General features: G+C 51.7%; 1 protein-coding gene across 2 annotated transcripts in view; it reads right to left on the bottom strand.

Annotated features, from left to right (window-relative positions):
• LOC144110660 (tyrosine-protein kinase transmembrane receptor Ror-like) overlaps window positions 1-17,557 on the bottom strand; it is a 268,501-nt gene that overhangs the window by 30,570 nt on the left and 220,374 nt on the right. For both annotated transcript variants that reach the window (XM_077643717.1, XM_077643718.1), the window contains one exon: window positions 654-855. In XM_077643717.1, coding sequence (XP_077499843.1) covers window positions 654-855 — 202 coding nt within the window. The remainder of the gene's footprint in view (window positions 1-653; window positions 856-17,557) is intronic.

The following is a 17,557-nucleotide window of genomic DNA, read 5'->3' as shown; positions in this document are numbered from 1 at the left end:
CGTTATTGATTTTATGTGTGCGTGTATAGAGCCAGGGCGCCCTTGTTAGGTGCCCGCCCGTCACAAAGGGAAGGCTACATCATCATCATTGTGTGCGCAAGCCTTCCGCATCGGGACCAATCAGCGCATGCGTTATGCCGGGATTGGGGTACTCCGGTCAGGGTAACTGTAACACGGTACACGGTATGCTAAAGGTGTCATTGTCCTATCACGTACTGACAATGGCTGGACAAGTAAAAAGTTCCTACGGCTTTACTGTGAGATCACTGGTAATTTTTTATTTCAGCAAAATTCAGCTGCGCGTGTACTTAATAGCTATATGCGCAGCGGTAGACGCGTTCGGCGGAATTTCGGCGAACTCCACTATAGGTTAGGCCTGAAGAGGTGAAGACTGTGCACAAAAGTCGAGCGGGTCGCAGCACACCGCTCATGTCGCGTGATTTCCAAGGTATAAGACCTCATAAAAGGAAGCCTGCAACAAATCTAACACAGAAGAATTGTCCAAGTGGAGTTGAGAAAACTGCTACTGTCCCCGATGGCTACATGAGGCCTTGTCATGCTCTTTCTATTTTTCATTTTATGACCTCACAGCTGCGCAAGCATGAACAGTTGTCTTTGAGAGCTCGCGGTTGTGGCTATGCCTTGGCGTATACCTGCGACGTGGCGATGACCGTGAAGGCGGCGGCTAGCTTCTCCTCCATGGCGGCCAGCGTGGCAGGCGGGGGCCTCACGAAGACGCTGCGGTTGCCCAGGTACTGGCCGCACGTCACGCCCTGGTACACCTGGCAGCTGCCCGACGAGGTCACCAAGGGGGGACCCACGATGGGGAGCTCGTTGCCCGGACTCGCCACGGGGCTGCGCACACGACCTTGGTTAACGAGCTAGTACGAAGACTACTATAATTGTTCTGCGGAGCTGAAGACATGGAAATGTATTTATGTAGGGTTTAAGTATTACTCACGTGCATACTATTTTACGATGTCCAAACTGCTCCTGTCCTTGCACTCAGTGGGAGATGGGAACTCGTCAAGCTGCCTAAGACAGCCGAATATTTTTTAATCCCTCCTATGTCCCTCGTGAAGATGAAAATAAAGATTCGATTTGAGGTATTGTCTGTCATGTAACTGGAAAGATACGGAAGAGGTTTTTGTCGGTGGGCGTCGTAAGGCTAATGATGATGAGCTATGTACAGGTAGTGGCAATGTGAAAGAGAACACACCATCCGCATTTGACCGGTGATCACTCCATAGGCTTAAGTAACATTTAAGGACACCTCTTACTTTTTTTTTGGTACAAATATTTTCCTCCGGACGAACAATATGCAAAGCAAATTTTCAAATCCAATGTAGGAATGATAGCACAACTTGCTTTTGTGTGAAAACCGATTATTACCTTTCAGATTGGATAAGCTGCGCATACGCGCCGGACATAGACGGCACAGCAGAACTGGCACGAAATGGAACTATGCGCTGTTTTGACTAAGAAAACCCATGGCAGTAAATAGCCAAGGAGTTAATGGCAGCATCTGCAAAGGAAAGCTGTGCAGCTTGTGTAGTTTTGAAGAAGAGTGCATATCGGCCCGAGACATTCATCTGGTGCCACACCTTGTAAGTCTCTCTTTGCACACACTACACCAACTTGCAGGAAGATGGCATTGAGAGGCAGAAATGTAACGTGGAGTGGAACACAGCATTAGTCTGAGCTAAATGCATGTATGAACAATATGAGGAACAAATCAATTAAGTTAGACGAATAAAATTAATTGTGATCGAGCGAAACACAACAATGCAAACGAGACCGCACGATTAGGGAAGTTTCGGTTGATGAAGATTAAAGGGCCAGAGGAAGGGGGGGGGGGGGGGTGTTCGAGCTTGGCTTTAAAATGCTTGCACTATGTAGAGTACAGGGCACCCAGCGTCCATTCCGCGTACGAGACCTGAAAAGCGAGCGGGAAATTTGCTATGCATTTTAAAAAAATTCCCGCTTTTGCGCACCGCGGTGACGCGTGGAGCTGGGCTTTCGCGCGAAAACAGGCATACGACGTCACGTTGTGCAAGTGACGTCAGCAGCCGGGGGTTATCATTGGATCACAGCGCCAAATTCTTTCAGACGTCACGCAGCTACCACGGCCGCGGCCACTCCGCGCGCGCCGCAGCCGGCGGAGGTATAGGCACCGTGCAGGAGTAACCGACAGCGTTCATCGGACAAGAAACTGCCGCCGGTTGAGCCGCTCAGCGAGCCATATGGTGCGGCGCATTCACTAACAACCTTTGGCTTTCTACGAGTTTTTAAGGCGAAAGCCTTACTTGGCTCATGAGTGGCGTGTACGGAAGTTGTAGACGGAAGTGCGGAAGTTCGTACGGACAGCACGAACTGTCAATCATAAGCTGTGTGGTAAATAAAACAAAAATGTTAAAGTTGATTCAGCAACAGTTATCAGGCAACGTATATGTAATGAAATGACGCAGAAATTAAAAATAAAACAAAGTAAAGAAATCAATAAAGAACAAATTACAGAAAAAAATGACCGGAGGACGCTGAAGCTGTCTTAATTTAAGAATGGGACGCGACGGCGTGTTGCAGCGTTGCCAAGGGGTCCACGGAACGCCATCGGCCCCTTCGGCGCGAAGCCTTGCCCGTTGCACAATTTAAGGAAAGGAAATGACGCCTGTCTCACATATCTCGATGTGCACCCGAACCACGCCGTAACAGAAGGAATATTTCCGACACGCGGTGCCGACAACTACAAATACTACTACGCCGCCGCGGTGGCTGAGTGGTTACGGCGCCCGGCTGCTGACCCGAAAGACGCGGGTTCGATACCAGCCGCGCGGTCGCGATTCGATTGAGACGAAATTCTAGAGGCCGGTGTACGGTGCGACGTCAGTGCACGTTTCGACCACACGAAATTTCCGGTGCCCTTCAGTAAGGCGACCCTCATAGCTTGAGTCGCTTTGGGACATTAAACCCCCATAAACCTACTGCTACGGCGCCGACGGCTTTTCGACCGAACGAGCTGTATATGCTGTCGCGTAAAAGAGAATGAGGACAGGGAATGGCTTTCGGATTTGCGCTCCTGAGCAGACTTAAGAGCAATCCTGTTTACGAACAGTACAGTGAGCAGGCACACAGGGATCGTCGTAGAAGGTCGTACGCATTCCCTTCAGTCATTTAATCGCTTGTTCAACATGAACTCCATAGGCGGCTGAAATTAAACTAGAACAGTAAAGTACGCGTCGTTCCGCAAAGCCCTGAGTGCTGCGGTGACTCGTGAAATAATTTTTTCAAGAGTGTTTTCCATTTGTGAGTATACATATGTAAAAAACAAGAGTGCGATCGGTGCCCCCCTCCCCGTCGCTGTTATAAGTAGCAATCTTTTTGGACTGAGGCCTTTGGCCGTCAACAATAACAAAAATCGTGACATATCAGCCAGTTGTGACATTCCTTGTGTGCTACGAGGTACATTGTTCGACGGCGCGGCGTAGACGGAAACCCAGGTATTTCTTTGTGTGTGCTACGAGGATCCACGTTCGACGGCGCGGCGTAGACGAAGGGACCCGCCGCCGTGACAGCGGCATCATCAATTACCCAGCCATGCTCTTTGAGTGACGACCAGAACAACCGGACCCGCCGCCGCCGCCGCGGGGAAACAGGCTTTATCCTCCCCAATTTCCGGGCACATTCCAGGACAAGGGAGCTGTCAGCGGGCCAGAGCGCGCCGTACCACAGCCGACGCTATGCGCTACCGCGAAGACAACATTCTTTCCCTCCTTCCCCTTTCGACGTGGGCTATCGCCGGGAAGGCACCCACAGCTTCCCGCCGTGCCTCGTGAACAAAAGCGCATTCCAAGAAGGGCCGTGACGGACACCTGTCATGGCGGACAGGCAGTACTCGCCAAGAATGTGGAAAGACAGGCGCTAGTGAATTAGCTCCGAAGAGAGAGCCTGTGTATACTCTCACTTGAGAGAGAGTGGTGGCGTTTTTGTTGTTTATTTAGTTTGTATTGTTAACAGACTCTGGGTTCGAGGCTAAGCCCAACCCAAGGGGTGGTCCCCATCTCGCATGTTATTTTGGATTGGAGAATTGATGCTTTGGGCGGGCCACTGGAAATGACCGCCCTTAGTCCTTTGTTAATCATGTGCTTAAAAGCGCATGTAAACGGATGCAGTCCAGTCTGAGCTGGGGCTCCATGCTTAGCATGTAATGTGATGCTACTTAGGCACTAACTTGCCCGGTCGATGAGTAAAGTAGTGCAAAGTTTGTTCTTTTGTAAATTCAGTTCTGTTTTTTCCAGTTTAACTCTCTGTATATGTATGTTGTAAAATTATGCTCTGCTGTCATCATCTACAAGCTCGCCTCCTGTTCATCTTCCAAGCCAAACGACACTAGAGGAAGGGTTTGTGAACCATCCTCGAAGAAACGGACGACTATTGAAATTCCACTGCAAGCACGCTCAGGACGACATCGTTTGCCAAGAGGGCCTTCAGCGCCGAAGCCCGTCGGCGTGCAGCTTCTGCCAGCAACCGCTCGAGCCCAACTCCGGAGCCACTCCATCGCCCCCATGAAGTCGTCGGCACGTAAGCTCGGACGCCCCAGCCTCTGATGTATAATCTTAATCATGTGTAATTATTGAATATACCTGTTTGTTTAAACTGAGCCATACGGTGTCTCTTTGCCTCTCCGTCCCGTGTGGACCTGCGCATTATGGGGGTCATCACACTGGTGTCAGGAGTGGGGTCTCAAAAGCAAATGTCCTCTGAATGCTGCGACATTCATGACTTCAAAATTGTAATCAAAAGGGAATCACGGGACTGATTGTGGGACTTTTACCCCCATTTGAGAGGCTTGAGGCACCGGAGGGCTTGAAAAAAAAAAATGTCTTTATCTGAGGGAGCTCCCACTCCACAGCCGTCGCTCGGAGCAAGCATGCTGGCATTAGGAAGCGTCATTCCGACGTTTACAGGAGATAAGACAGGGGTTCCAATCTGCGATTTCTTTTCCATGCTAGAAGAGATTGGGAAAATGGGGGGATGGTCCGATGCTCAAATGCTGGGAATGGCGAGGTGTAAGATGGCAGGAGCTGCTCATGATTTTGCCTGGCGAGACGAAAAAGTAAAATCCACAAAATCATTTGCGGAATTTAAGAAGCTCGCGTTTGAGCATTTCGACACTGAACCACGTCACGTGCGGGTACAGAGGTTCCGTGACGCCGGACAGATGGTAGGGGAGGACGTGCGAACATTTGCGTCGCGGCTTCAGCGCCTAGCGCACGATACGTTAAGCAGGGAGGAGGAAGGAGACCAGCTTAAGAAGAAATACGCGGAAGATATACTTAAAGAGGAAATGACCGCTTTGTTCGTGGCTGGTCTGCAAGACCCCGTGCGCCGGTTCGTGCTCTCGCGCAAGCCGAGCAATTTCGACCAAGCCGTGGAGGCCGCATTGGATGAGGAACAAAATGAGGCGTTAACGACAGCCGCAGCGAGAGTACGCGTCATAGAGAGAGCGGTGCTCAACCCTGAGGTTGCTCTCTTGACAGAGCGGTTAGATCGCTTAGAACAGCTGCTATCTCAGCAGGTAGAACGCCAGGTTGAAGCGCGCGCTCAACAGCGCCCATTCGCTGGAAACCGGAGACCGCCACAAAGCTACAGGCGCGGTATGCGAGATTTTAAAGAAATCGTATGCTTCGCTTGCCAGGGTCGCGGACACATCGCCAGGTTCTGCCAAAACGTGCGCCGTGGGGAGCCACAAAGAGAAGCAGGCGAGACACGCCCTAAGCAAGCCTACAGCGGGGCTCCAGATACCGAGTCAAAAAACTAGTTAGTCCTCCCCAGCCTGAGGAGCGTGGGGAGGGAGCAGTAGATGATGAGGTGGTGGTAGTTTGTGTGGCCGACGAGGCATGCCCTGTTGTGCGTTGCAAGTTAAATGGTTGTTGTATGGAATTGTTGATAGATACGGGGTCAAAGGTGACATTGCTTAAGGAGAGCAGTTTTAACACGCTTCGAATTAAGGGGGACCGCGAGGTGTTGGAAGCGTCTGGTGGTATGGCAACCAAATTTGTAGGCATAACGGGGGATCCTCTTGGCATAAGTGGACTCTACCGGTTACACTTCTCTCTCGGCGGAATTGCATTGGAGCACCCCTGCTACGTATGCCCGGACACGGTGTCTCTGCCAAACGGAGTGTCAGGTATATTAGGGCAGGATTTTTTGAGAAAAGGGAAGGTAGTAGTCTCATTCTCTGAGGAAGAGGTTAATGCGGGCGGCTCAAAAGTTCCGTTTTTGAACAGGAGAGGGGCTGAGATTCGCATTACCGATATTGACACCCGTCAAACAGTGGGATCATTGGAGAAGGTATATTCGCGGGTTGCCGTCCGGCTGGTCGAGGAGGCGGTCGTCCTTCCTTGGTCGGAGCACATTTTGTACGCGTTTGTGCCTTCAGATGTAGAGAGCGGCGCCGTGGGAGTGCTTGAGCCGGTCGACTCTCTCAGCAATGGCCTGAAGGCAGCCGCGTGCCTCGTGACAGTTAATGACGCCCACAGAGTGCCCCTACGGGTGGTTAACTGTAGCCAGCAGCCACTGAGCCTTCCCAAGAACAAAACATTGGCTTTCTTCACCTCTGCGATAGAGCAACGTGAGCCCACCGATACGGTACTCGCAACTGTAGAGCATGCTAGTCCTTCGGCTGCTCCAAAGGTGTCGTTCGATCTTTCTCACGTAAAATCCAGGGAGAGGGAGGCTCTGGCTGGTTTGCTGAACGACTACTCGGAGGTATTCGCCGCGTCCAACCTGGATTTGGGCTGCTGTGGCGTTATAAAGCACAGGATAGAAACCGGCACTTCATCGCCCGTTTACCAGCGTGCGTACAGGATTCCTTACTCCCAACGTGAGGAGATGGAGCGGCAGGTGCAGGACCTGATTGATCGCGGCATTGTCGAACACTCAAAGTCACCCTGGGGAGCACCAGCACTATTGGTGGAAAAGCCAGATGGCTCGTATCGATTGGTAGTGGACTACCGCAAACTAAATGCCATAACTCGCATCGATCCATACCCCATCCCCAATATACAGGAGACGCTTTCTCAGCTGGGCTCTGCCAGGTACTTCACGGTAGTGGACATGGCGGCGGGATTCTGGCAGATAGCAATGGATCCGGCAGATGCCGAGAAAACGGCATTCAACACGCCCTCAGGGCACTATGAATGGAAAAGAATGCCGATGGGTCTGGCCAACAGCCCTGCTGTCTGGCAGAGAACCGCTGATGTTATCCTGGCAGGTTTTCTGGGGAGGCTGTGCTTCGTGTATATGGATGACATTATCATATACAGTGACAGTTTTGAGAACCATTTGCGCGATATTGAGCAGGTTTTGGTGCGACTAAGAGGAGCGGGTCTCAAGCTGAAGCCCTCTAAGTGCCAATTCCTCAAAAACGAGGTGAAATACCTCGGGCACGTTGTTTCAGCTGACGGCGTGCGACCGGACCCTGAGAAACTAAGGTGTGTCTCGGATTTTCCATCCCCGACTAGCGTCCGCCAGGTCCGGCAGTTTCTCGGCCTGATCGGTTACTACCGAAGGCACATAGAGGAGTTCGCCAAGCTCGCTAAGCCGCTCACCGCCTTAACAGCCAAAAATGTCGCCTTTCGCTGGGACGAAAACGCGGAGAATGCTTTTGGGGCCCTGAAAAGGAAGCTAATGAGTGCACCGCTGTTGCGCCACCCGGATTTTAATTTGCCCTTCGTTATGGCCACAGATGCGTCAAAGTTCGCAGTGGGTGCCGTGCTATCTCAGGTTATCGAGGGCAAAGAACATCCCGTTGCTTTTGCTAGCCGACAGCTGAGCCCCACAGAGCAAAAGTACGGAGCTACGGAAAGGGAGTGCCTCGCCGTTGTCTGGGCAGTAAAGCACTTCAGATGCTACCTTTACGGCCGCAAATTCAAGCTAGTCACAGACTGCCATCCTCTGAAATGGGTGATGAGTGTCAGGGACCCTAGCTCGCGACTCGCTAGATGGAATCTACACCTGCAGGAATACTGCTTTGAAGTTGAGCACAAGTCAGGAAAGACGCATCTGAATGCTGATGCACTCAGCCGCACAGCTGCCGTGGCAGCTATAGATGAGTTTGTCCCCGTAGTCGACCCCGCCGAATTACGCACAGAGCAGTGCAAAGATCCGGACCTGAAGCGAATAATCGAAAGCTTAGAGGACGCACCGTCTCACCCCGAACAGCTAGGTTATTTCATTGGCAAAGACGGCACCCTGTGTCGGCGCACGAGGCCAACCAGGAAAGGGAGACCAGAGAAAACCGCTTGGGAGAGAGTCGTCATACCTCGGTCGTGGACAGAAAGGGTTCTTCGCGCGTTTCACGATGCGCCATGCGCCGGTCATTTTGGCGTAGCGAAGACACGCAGGCGTGTGGAGCGTTTGTACTTTTGGAGTGGCATGCGACAGGATGTTAGAGACTACTGTGCGAAGTGTCATTCCTGTCTCGAAAGAAAAACACCCAAGGGACGAAGACCAGCTCCAATTCAGCCGTTCCCTGAGGTTTCGGCTCCCTTCGAGCGGACAGGTATGGACATAATGAGCCCATTGCCCACGACCACTTCCGGAAACAAGTACATTTTAGTATTTGTCGATCACCTTTCAAAATACGCGGAAGCGGTAGCACTCCCAGATCAGAAGGCAGACACGGTTGCAAGAGCATTTGTCGAACAGATCGTGCTCCGACATGGACCCCCGAGGCAACTCTTGACAGATCGGGGAACGAACTTCGTGTCGCAGCTAATGAGGAGAGTTTGCGAGCTGCTTAAGATCGCTAAGAAGCAGACAACACCGTACCATCCGGCTTGCAACGGCGCGGTGGAGCGACTGAACCAAACCGTGGCCGGGTTCCTGTCGCATTTTGTTTCGCGCGACCAGCGGGACTGGGACTTGTGGCTCCCGTATGCAATGTTTGCCTACAATTCCGCAGCACACGAGAGCACGGGCGAATCGCCATTCTTTCTTCTCTACGGCCGAGACCCGGACCAGCCTAGTGAAGTGCCAGAGGGCCCCCGTCGTGTCCCATACGCTTCACTGGACGACTATAAGGTTGAGCTAGAATCGCGCTTGCAAGTGGCGAGGGACATCGCAAAGGAGTCCTTAAAGAAAGCGGCGAAGCGCAGGAAGGAGGTGCACGATCGCAGTGCTAGAGACGCGCCGTTTGATGTGGGGGACAGCGTGTACATTGAAAACTGCCAAAGGCAGATTGGGCTAGCTCGTAAGTTCCAGACGAAGTGGAGAGGACCGTGCGAGGTTGTCGAGAAGCTTTCTCCGGTAAACTTCAGAGTCCGAGACGTGAACCGGCGTTTGATAAGGATACACGCAAATCGCCTCAAGTCGGCACCGGTTCAGTATTCACGAAATGAGGAAAGGGAAAGCGCGGATTTTGATGGGGACAGAAGTGAAGCGGAGCGCGCAGATAGTTCGCAAGAAACGCCCTCTCCTGCATTTGTTCGGCAGGCGCCCGAGGTGACGGCCGGAATGCCACCGGATTTACTTCATGCATTGCTAGAAGAAGAAGCGCGCGAGGTTGCCGCGCAGATAACGCCAGGAGAGGCTCCTGCCACGAGCCCTCGCGAGTCCCAAAGCAGACAAAGGGGCACAGACTTACTTAGTATGACTCATGAAGGCCGATATCCGCTGCGAAATCGGAAAGCTAAGTCGGACTAATGGCGTAAACAGAGCGGAGTTGTGAACTGGTTAGAATTGTGTAATGCCGCAGCTCATAACATTGCTATGTGCTTATGTGTTAAGTTATCGGAGTTGGTAGTTAAACCTTTCTGTCATTAAGTAACACCTTCACAGGAGAGCATGCGGAGCGCATGCAGAACCTGCCCTACTTCCTTTCGTTATCTATATTTTTGTCTGTGCCGTGATCGTGCTAGAAGTGGGAGCTCCTTTGTAACTGTGGTAAATTTATTTCGTCCAGTTTGGACTAGAAAGGAGAGGCTTGGGTGCTGAGTTTCATGTTTATCTGTAAAAGAAGATCAGTGCTGCCCCTGGAGACGCCAGTTATGACAGCGGAGGCATATGGTGTTGTGCAGTGGGGTTGAGTGCAGCGAAAAGTGTTTTGTCGGACGCACTGTGCGAGGCGATTCAGAAAGACAAGGGGAGCTGCAGGGACTCAAATGTTCGGAGAACATTCTTCTGGAGGGTGAGCGAGTGTGACATTCCTTGTGTGCTACGAGGTACATTGTTCGACGGCGCGGCGTAGACGGAAACCCAGGTATTTCTTTGTGTGTGCTACGAGGATCCACGTTCGACGGCGCGGCGTAGACGAAGGGACCCGCCGCCGTGACAGCGGCATCATCAATTACCCAGCCATGCTCTTTGAGTGACGACCAGAACAACCGGACCCGCCGCCGCCGCCGCGGGGAAACAGGCTTTATCCTCCCCAATTTCCGGGCACATTCCAGGACAAGGGAGCTGTCAGCGGGCCAGAGCGCGCCGTACCACAGCCGACGCTATGCGCTCCCGGCGATAGCCCACGTCGAAAGGGGAAGGAGGGAAAGAATGTTGTCTTCGCGGTAGCGCATAGCGTCGGCTGTGGTACGGCGCGCTCTGGCCCGCTGACAGCTACCTTGTCCTGGAATGTGCCCGGAAATTGGGGAGGATAAAGCCTGTTTCCCCGCGGCGGCGGCGGCGGGTCCGGTTGTTCTGGTCGTCACTCAAAGAGCATGGCTGGGTAATTGATGATGCCGCTGTCACGGCGGCGGGTCCCTTCGTCTACGCCGCGCCGTCGAACGTGGATCCTCGTAGCACACACAAAGAAATACCTGGGTTTCCGTCTACGCCGCGCCGTCGAACAATGTACCTCGTAGCACACAAGGAATGTCACACTCGCTCACCCTCCAGAAGAATGTTCTCCGAACATTTGAGTCCCTGCAGCTCCCCTTGTCTTTCTGAATCGCCTCGCACAGTGCGTCCGACAAAACACTTTTCGCTGCACTCAACCCCACTGCACAACACCATATGCCTCCGCTGTCATAACTGGCGTCTCCAGGGGCAGCACTGATCTTCTTTTACAGATAAACATGAAACTCAGCACCCAAGCCTCTCCTTTCTAGTGTGGACCTGCGCATTATGGGGGTCATCACACAGTACTCTGCAACGTCCGCTGTTGTTCGTCCATTCGGACGAGGATGGCCCCGCTCCCGACGCCAAACTCATCCACATGTAGGAGGCCCAGCGCAGTCATCATGCCCACTGGCTCCGCCAAAAACACAATCGAGCCCTCAAGCTCCGTCTCGAGCGCGAGAGCGAAGCTTACTCCGTCAAACTGAGTCAGGAGCAATGTCATCAAACCTGGGACCGTATTAACGGCCAGCTAGGATGAAAACCTGCTCAGACATCTACTGGATTCAACTCACACTAAATCCACATCTAACAAGAACCTCACCCGCGTCATGCACGCCTTTCAAGGCACAACTAAATGAGGGACTCCTCGCTACCCTGAAAGACAAATGCATCGATACTTCCACTGAAACCCCCATCTTTTCAGAATAAACGGGCGCTCAGAACCCCATCATGGACGCCGACATCAAGGCAGCAGAACTCCGCGCCGCCCTCAACCACATTAAAACCACCGCAGCCTCCGGCGTCGTCCGCGCATAACCAACAAGATGCTCCGTAACCTCGAAGATCAGTCCGTCGAGGCACTCACGGACCTCTTCAATCAGCACTGGCATGAGGGTCGCTTTCCAGGAACCTAGAAGCATGCCAAAGTGCTCTTCATACCTAAGCCAGGTAAACGACTGGAGCTAGGCAACCTCCGGCCCATCTCGCTCACGTCCTGCCTGGGAAAGGTCATGGAACACGTCATACTCAATAGACTCCACACTCACGTAGACTAAGAGGACACCCCCCCGTGATCGCCTTCAGGACCGCCCTCTCCACCCAAGACATTATGTGGCAAATCCAGCACGATATCCTCGATCCCAGCCCCATCCCAGCTACACGAACCATCCTAGACCTAAATGTCAGGAAGGCTTTCGACAACGTGTCGCATGCTTCCATCCTGGCAAACCTCTCACAAATGAATGTAGGCACCCGCACCTACAACTACATCGCCGACTTTCTTCATAACCGCACAGCAGAACTTCACATTGGAGACCTCCATAGCGAGAAGATTACCATACGCAGCCGAGGAACGCCACAAGGAGCAGTCCAATCTCCGTTCCTTATCAACAATACAATGAGAGGCCTCCCTCCACTCCTGGAAGACATACCCCACATTAAACACTCAACATAAGCCGATGACATTACCTTCTGGACCAACTCCGGCTCAGACGGGTAAATCCAAGCAATTGACTAAGCCCACGCATTTGTACAGGCGAACGGGCTCACATGCTCCCCCATGAAGTCTGAATTGCTAGTCTTCAGGGACAGACGAGTTCGCCTGCCATTCCCCGACCCGCGAGAGCCTATTCTGCTCCAAGTCGACACACATCCCATACCTCCGGTCGAAACAGAACAGCACGCAAAACTAGGAGGCCATTCAGCACCTCCGCAAAACAGCCAATCAGATCAACGGCCTCACCCGCCGCATCGGCACCCGCCGCAGAGGTGTGAAGGAGGAAGACCTCTGTCAGCTCACGCCAGCTTTCCTCATCAGCAGGATAGTCTACTCCTACCCCTACTATCACCTTCGCCGGAAGGACGAGGAAGCTGTGAACAGCATTATACGTTCAACGTACAAAGCGTCACTGGGGCTGCCCCAGTACGCCAGCACACAGCATCTCCTCCAACTCGGCATCTACAACACGCTCACAGAACTCATAGAGGCACACAAGACCGCCCAAATTCACCGCCTCTCCCACACCAAACACGGCCGGCTCATACTTGACCGTCTCAATACCAACCACATAGGCGACGTCCACCCCACGGCCCCCCTTCCGATAGGAGTCCATAGCCGCCTTGTGTCAAACCAATCCCCAAAACTATGCTACCTGGCCGCCGTGATACGCGCCGCAAGCTCAAAGCCCAAGCACTGGATGCCACATAGCTTGCCGACGAGCACGCAATACACGTGGACGCTGCACGGCAAAATGCAACCATGCACTTGCGTGCTCGTGCAACCACGCCGCTATCCACTCTCGTCACCACCGCCACAGTACTAGCCCACTCTCCCACCGCGGCGGAAGAAACCGCCATCGCGCTGGCCATCGCTGACTCACGTACGCGCACAGCCCTAAGCGACTCAAAAAGAGCGATACAAAATTACTCGGCAGGTTTTATATGCCACCCCGCTGCACGCATCCTTCGCAGTTGCACTCCCGACCATAAGATAAACCCAGTCTGGGTACCCGCCCACGCGGGAAACTCTGGAAACAAAGGGGTCGAACGACTAGCCAGAGGCCTAACCAACCGGGCGGCCAGCCCCGCGGAACCAGACGCTCTTGCCTGAGGCTCCCCAGACCTTTGCCGAAATCACCGGCCTCTAAAGAGAGACGAGACGCCAATTCCCGCCTCCCCACCCCGACTTAAATCAAGCGCAAGCCACCATGCTCCGCAGGTTGCCGACACATTCCATCCTTAGCCATTCTAGACTATCACTCATCACAGGCGGGGAATACGACCCTGTCTGCCAAAATTGTAACCAGGTAGATATCGTCACCCAGGAGCATATAGTGTGGGGTTACGCGGGAAACCCGCCGCCGCGAACCTTATACTGCCATTTCCCTCCGAGGAGGGATGGAACCAACTCCTCGGAAGGCCAGACAAGACCATCCAACTGGCACTCGTTTCGTGGGCTCAGGAAGTCGGCCCCACCTGGGGGCCACACCGAGCACACCTGCCTTATGTCCCAACATTGTATGGCAACAAGGTTGTTTAATTCTCTCTCTCTCATTCGGACAAAACATCCTGGTGCTAGGAGTATTTATTTATTTATTTACAGACACCTTACAGGCCTCCGGAGAGGCACTGTGTAAGGGGGGTCAAATACAGAAGTTTGTGAAAAATAGGTTAGAAATAAAAAAAAAACAGTAAAAGTACAGCAAAGTACAGGTTGTTCCACCTAAGACTTTACGTATATTCTGAAAATAAGCTTTTTGAGTTAGAAGAGCGCTTACTTCGGCATAGCATTGTCAGCGGTACAGTTCATCAGAATATAGCTAAGATGTGCTAACGAGCAGGCTGGTTAACTAATACTGACTAGTTAACTTTTGAACTGTTACTGTTAGGCTCCTTAATTATTGAGAGGTGTGTTGCCCGCCGTAAGTGACATCCATATTAGTGTTTAGAATTTGGAAAACGCGGTTATACCCTCGGCGCTATGGCGCAACAAATTTTGGCTTAATCGCGCCGAAATACATGTGCTTTCGAGAAGCTTGCAGGCAAAGTAACCTCCCCAGTGCACGTAACTCATCGAAATAGCCAAAATTTGTTGGGCCACAGCGCTGACGGTAACCGCGCTTTCCAATTTCTAAACACTGATATGGATGTTACTTACCGCGGGCTACGCGCCTCTCAATAAGTAAGGAGCATAACGCTAATAGTTAAAAAGTTAGCTATTAAGTATTCGTTAACCAGCTTACTAGTTGGCACGTCTTAGCTCTATTCTCATGTACTACACCGCCGACAATGCTATGCCGAAGAAAGCGCTCTTCTAGCTCAAAAAACCTATTAAAAATTGCGTAAAATCTAAGGTGAAACGCCCTGTACACGGTACAATACTTAAGCATGCCGAAAGTTTGGGGCTAAGTTCATGAGCCGTGAGCGCCCTTCGATACACCCGACACGCTTGAACCCCCCCCCCCCCCCCCCCCCCCCCCCCCCCCCCGCCTCCCGGTGAGCAGATGTTTTCTCCTCCGCGGGCGTTTGTCTAATCTCCGTGCAGCCAACAGCTGCCGCCGCAGGGCAGGTTGGGCAACATCCGCCTCCAGCGAACAGTTCCGGTCGACCGCCGCGAGTACGTTGAACGCGACGAAGGTTCGGAAACGCGCGGCCCCGCCGTAGTTGGCAGACGCCGCTATCTGACACCCGTAGCTTAGGATGCTTCATCCTCATAAATATATCCATTGCGGGATAAAGGCATCTGCCATTGATCTCCGATTAGTCTACACTATGCGAAAACTATGCACATGTGCTGTCAAAAATAAACGGAGGATAATGTCAGCAAAGAAATAAGTTTAACTGTCCTCCTTTTATGCATCCTTGAATAGATATGTGCTGCCTAATTGGGATTGCGCGAATTATACACTGCACAGGTAAACCTCGACCACTGCGCTCTGGAATAAGAGAAATTAAATTTCTTCAACAGAGTCGCCCCACTTACTTTTGACGGCGGATGTACGCTAGTGTTATTAGGCTAGATTAAGAAGTCACTCTGCGATTTGCAAGCAACGGTAACTCGCGAAGTCTGTAATGGTGTGGGAAGCATGACGATATTGGCAATGTATCTACCGTTCAGGTGTCCCGGTCAGAGAGCAGCGGCTGCGTGACGGACTCCGTTCCCACACGGTCTGACCAATGAGAACGACGGCCATTCACGATGTGTCAGCTGTGGGAATGCGCTCTGTGACGGTATGCGGACCATGTAAGCTTATGCGAGCTATGGGCGTTGGTAAATGGGTCCTTCCTAAAGCCTGCTTCACATGCAAGAAAGCACTCTCGATTTCTGCGTCGAGGTTCCAACCAAATGGAAATTTTTCACCACGCCGCTTGCATGCGAAGCAGCCTTAAAGGAAAAGGGGGTGGTGGGAGCGGCACTGTTAATAATAATTGGTCCTTTTTTTGGAAAGGAAATGGCGCAGTATCTGTCTCATATATCGTTCGACACCTGAACCGCGCCGTAAGGGAAGGGATAAAGGAGGGAGTGAAAGAAGAAAGGAAGAAAGAGGTGCTGTAGTGGAGGGCTCCGGAATAATTTCGACCACCTGGGGATCTTTAACGTGCACTGACATCGCACAGCACACGGGCGCCTTAGCGTTTTTCCTCCATAAAAAAAAAAAACGCTAAGGCGCCCGTTACCGCTGTAACATTATTCGCGCTCTCTGCAATGTAGCCATTCCCTCCATTTCATGAAAATAATAATAATAAATATAAAGGCCCGCAGCTTTCTCAGACTCGCAAAACATGTCTTGTTTTGGCAAAAGCCGCGGTGTGGACGGATCCGCGCATAGCACCGCGCGTATTCGTGTAAGAAAGTTGCAGGAGCAGAATCAAGATGTTGGGGGTTAAATGCAATTCTCTAAATGGGCGAGAAGTTATCCGCCGAGGTATCACCTTTCCTTTCCTGAAACAAAGACCGTAAATGCACGGCGAATTCGGAACTGCCCCATAAATCTACACCTGCGTCGACTCGACAGTCTACTTCTTTTATGAGAAGTAGAGGTCCCAACTGGTGTTCCTGCACTGTTCAAAGTATATTTGGTCACTGCACTAGCTTCGCCCACTAGATCAGCCCATATGCTACGCTGGTGATTTCTTCTAGCGTTTACAGATGTATATCTCAGAAGCTGTAAAATGTACGTCGGTGCGGTCTCTGCAGCTGGATTGTACAGCAAGGCGGACGTTATGCACACGATAAAACTAAACAATTAGGCGACTAATTAGTAAAAATTAACCGATTTTTTATTTTCTATTTTAGGGGGCAAGATTGCATTGCGCAACTGAAGGCCGTGAACATGACAGGTGAGCCCAGTTTTAAAAATTTCCTTAATCAGCAATGTGGCTCGAACTATCGGACGTCAAGAATGCGCATTTGAAAGGTCGCCGATTGGGTTTTCCCGCTTTGATTATGTTAGAAATGCTGTTGTTGCACTTATATAGTTGCTGAAATCACGTTCACATCTTCGAAGTCACAAAATGCACAGACATCATCTACATTTGCTGCAGTAGAATGCGATAGATGCCATTTTACAAATGTGCAATGCGGAAAAGCCAACTCAACGAGCTTTCAAATGAGCATCTTTGACGTTCGGCATTTTGAACCATATTGCCGATTAAGAAAATTTAAAAACTGGGCTCACCTTCTGTGTTGACGGCTATTATTTGGAATACAAACTTTTTTCTAAAAAAACAGACAGATAAATTTAATGAAACGAAGGCAAAGAGGTCGGCCAGAAAGATTGATATCTGGCCTGCTACTCTGCACTGGCGAAGGGGAGGAGGAGAAAGGGGGTCACGATGTGGTGAGAAGAGAGATCAGAGTATGTGCACGCACATTTGCTGGCATCGCAACCGCGAGTCGAGGCCCGAGTCACTCAAGGAACGTGAAAACGGCCGCATTGCCTCGGCTGCTTGGCAACGCTGCGGCCAAGAGCCTAGCAGCAAGTCCTCCGACAGTGGCCTGCTGTCCAAACGCTTCAAGCCAACGTTAGTCTTTGGCGCGCATATACCGGACACAACCATTCTTCACGGTCTCGGCCGTGCCACAAGTGAAGCAGTGCGAGGTGTCCGCTCGTCCAATTAAATCTAAGCACTGTCGCGTGAAAGCGACGTCTAAAGGAAGTACATGCATCAAGCATGCATGAGGCTGCGGAATTCCACGCGGTACCCAAAATTTCATATCCGGATC

This window comes from Amblyomma americanum, chromosome 11 (genome assembly GCF_052857255.1).
Source record: "Amblyomma americanum isolate KBUSLIRL-KWMA chromosome 11, ASM5285725v1, whole genome shotgun sequence".
Classification (NCBI taxonomy): domain Eukaryota; kingdom Metazoa; phylum Arthropoda; class Arachnida; order Ixodida; family Ixodidae; genus Amblyomma; species Amblyomma americanum.
The sequence above is the reverse complement of the archived record's forward strand: the minus strand, read 5'-3'. Positions and strand labels throughout refer to the sequence as shown.